The following is a 3,558-nucleotide window of genomic DNA, read 5'->3' as shown; positions in this document are numbered from 1 at the left end:
TAGTATATAGTATATAGTATATAGTATATATATGTATGTATATAAAAACCTCTCAATTTCTCTCTTTTTAGGAAGGGCGTTTTCGATGACGCACACCTCGGTGAAATCGCCCATCTCCAACGGCACCTTCAGCTTCGATGGGCAGGTGAGGAGCGACGGCCACGTGTACCACACCGTGCACAAGGACTCAGGTTTATACAAAGACTTGCTCCACAAAATACACCTGGACAGGGCCACCGACGAGAGGCCCGCTCCCGAAAACACCTACAAACTGCTGCGCCGCAACAACAGCTACACGTGCTACACCGCCGCCATCTGCGGCATGCCCGTGCACTCCTCCTTCAAGGCGGCGGACACCTCGACGCCGGAGGACAGTGAGAAGTTGGTGGGAGACACCGTTGCCTACTCCAAGAAGCGTGTGCGCTACGACAGCTACTCCAGCTACTGCAACGCCGTGGCCGAGGCGGAGATCGAGGCAGAGGAAGGTGGGGTGGAGATGAAACTGGCCTCCGAAATCGCGGATCCCAACCGGCCCCCGGTTGAGCCGGTGGAAGAGGATAAGGAAGAGAAAGACACGTCCCAGGTCCATCTGCTTTTCCACTTCCTCCAGATCTTAACAGCCTGTTTTGGATCCTTTGCCCATGGAGGTAATGATGTCAGGTAAGAGGGTGAGATCTCACAAACCAGCGAGTTTTGTGGTTTACAGGTGATCATCGGGGCTGCGTTTTGCAAAGCTTGTGACGCCGATGTCCCCGGTGCTTTCCAGGAGTTGGGTTGCTCAACCTGTGGTCTATTTTTCTTTCTCAATTATAACATCTTTTCTATTGGCTGCTAACTAATTAGTTTAATTCAGGTTTCATTTGGGCATGCTTTGGGACTCCCCCTGGCACGCTGACTGCTGTGGAAGCCAACAGGACATCCCCAGCCCTGTGAAGTTTGCAGCTGATTTTAACTACAAGATCAGAGACCATCCACAGAGTTTTAGGCCATTTTTGTCATTAGATGAATTTAATCTCTTGTCTCATTGTGTGACAAAGAGGTGTGTGAAGAATATCTTTGCTTGGGTCACTGCAGCCCTTGTGAACCTCCTTTTGCTGGACCCCACGAGTAGGGTCTAGGACCACGGGAGGCGATGTATCATTAAATAGCCCCGAAAATCTAACAAGCCTTTAAGTCCAAGCTGATAAACCGCACATACAACTTCTTCAGTTGCCACAGTTCTCTTACCAAAATTAAGGGAGACTTCCTCTGAGGACCCCTGGGTATGTTCCTGTGCCCCATGCGGAGATGAGACATGGGCTATGGCTCCTCTCCAAGCACTCATTTAAGAAGGTTCCCATCTCCTGGTGCACAGCGCTGCCCCGCAGGGGTTTTATCCGGAGCCGCTATCACCGTTGAGTTGCGCCTTGAGTTCAGAAGAAGCCAGTGAGTTCATCCCTCAGTCATTTGGTGTCAGTGTGTCCCTAAACCCCATGGCATTAGCATCATTTTCCAAGAATAAGGGAAAAGCCTCATCTTCCAGGAGCCTTCTCTGATGTTCACATGAACTCAGACAGCTGACAAAGTCTCCAAGTTGGGCTTAGAAATGTTTATCTGTACCTCTTTACCCTCTGTCGCCTGGTGAGACCCTGCTGAAGTAGTGTCTCTTCACTCACTCATTTACCAACTTCGTTCCCTTCCAGCTCTGTTTTATTCCACAAAATGCACAACTTTTGACCAAAGACTTGATCTAGGGGGTTGTGTCCCTGCTCCTCACACTTGTCAGCCCCTCAATTTAACTTGTGGCCAGCAGCAGGGACTGAGGGCAACGTAGGAAAAAGGACAAAGCCTGCTGATATTTCTTCTAATGTGCCCTGGGAAATAGCCTTGCAGCATCTCTCGCTGTTTCTGTAGGAGTAAAGGTCAGTAGAGTGTGTTAGACGTTACCTGTAAGGATGCAGCCAGTTCAGAAGTCAAATTTGGAGATGGAAAGACAAGGGTTAGACTCTGGGCAGAGTGATTTCTTGCATCTTGCATCCTCATTTCCCCAGAATCCTCCGTTTGGACTGGCTCGTTGCCTTGGCAATATCCTTTCCCGAAAATCCGTATTTTGTAGTGTTTTGTGGATCTCTACCTCTGTCAGTGTGGTCCTACCGAATTTGCCAGCAAGCCTACATTTATGTTAAATGTCATTTATCCCAAAATCTCTTTCTAAGCTGAATCCATGGAATTGCAAAACTGAAGGACGCGTTAGCTTGTCTCCTACGTTTTCCTTCCCCATCCTGGATGTCTCCTCCTCTGTTTCCTATTCTATTTTCCATCAGGCTCTTGGCTGGTATTCCTTGAAGGAACACAAGCAGATAAGAGGAGCGAAGAGAGGAAAACGAAAAGCTGATACAAAAATCACATACTGCAGGTAGTTAAATGATTGACCTGCTTTGGAGCATATTTAAGCGCCAGGCGGTGGCAGATGGTACGGACTGAACCACTTTATGGAGCAGAAGTGCCTCATGTAGCATTTTAGTGGGCAAAACATCATGTGGAGATCTCCCAGGTTTTATCATCCAGGCTTTTCCCCCAGACCCAGAAGAGTTAAATTAGTATTTTTGCCTTTGACTGCAGAACTAACCCCAGTTTCTTCCACGATGGTGGTATATCAGATGTCTTGGCTGTAGGAGCCCATGTTTGTTGCCATCAGGGCCCGTGTTTGGGCTGAGAGCAGCAGGGGTCCTGGCCAGAGCGGTTGTGCACTGAAAGAAGCAGGGAGTCATGGTAACCCCGTATTTGGGTGGCTGTTTAATTCGGACCATCCCCTCCTGCCACAGTATCTGCTGTGTCAAGGATGCTGGAGCCCGTCCAGAGCTGGGATTGACTGAGCTGGCCCGGGAGCCCTGTGACAGCGGCGTGCACATGGGCTGGGTAAATCTAAAGAATTTAAAATCCTGATGAAATGTGTTGGGACAGAAAGAAAAGGGGAAAAAATGTTGTTGTTGAACTGCGTTAGCGGCGCCGGACGAGCGGGTCCCACTGGCTCAGCACCCGGGCACAAAAGGGTCGTGGCGAGGGCGATGGGAGAATAAAAAGGGCAAGATGGAAAGAAAGGCCTGGGCCAGGAGCGTGACACGAGGAGATGTGCCAGCTCCCCAAATGCTTGTTCAGAGCCAGCTTTCCAGAGAGGCCGGGCTTTGTTGGCCAGCAGGGATTTATTCGTGTCTATGGTTGAGTTGAACTGAGCTTATTTTCTGTCAATACAGGTTGGTCCAGTGGGAATCGGGATGATCCAAGGCTTGTATAAATGTAGGTGGAGGGGGAGTTGCTGATGCTGGAGCTGCACTTCCAAGTCTGGAAGCACATCTGAGTCGACAAGCTCAAGGAAATATGGATATATATTATCTATACCTATATCTATACCTATACCTATACCTATACCTATATCTATATCTGTATCTGTATCTGTATCTCTGTATCTCTATCTCTATACCTATATCCATATCTCTATATCTCTCTATATCTCTATCTCTATCTCTATCTCTATCTCTATATCTATATCTATATTATATATATATTATATATATAGAT

The 3,558-nt window shown here is 48.1% G+C and overlaps 1 protein-coding gene across 1 annotated transcript; it reads left to right on the top strand.

Annotated features, from left to right (window-relative positions):
* Positions 1-71: 71 nt before the first annotated feature.
* On the top strand, positions 72-2,898 carry LOC104545384 (sodium-dependent phosphate transporter 2-like; the record flags this gene model as incomplete). The annotated part of the gene is made up of 2 exons (XM_010190516.1): positions 72-660; positions 2,805-2,898. Coding segments are annotated over 2 exons (683 nt in total), but the record flags the coding sequence as incomplete, so codon positions are not given.
* Positions 2,899-3,558: the final 660 nt, after the last annotated feature.

The sequence above is a fragment of the Mesitornis unicolor genome, unplaced genomic scaffold (assembly GCF_000695765.1).
Source record: "Mesitornis unicolor isolate BGI_N332 unplaced genomic scaffold, ASM69576v1 scaffold16518, whole genome shotgun sequence".
Taxonomy (NCBI): domain Eukaryota; kingdom Metazoa; phylum Chordata; class Aves; order Mesitornithiformes; family Mesitornithidae; genus Mesitornis; species Mesitornis unicolor.
Note: the sequence above shows the minus strand (reverse complement) of the source record. Positions and strands in the feature narration are given on the sequence as shown.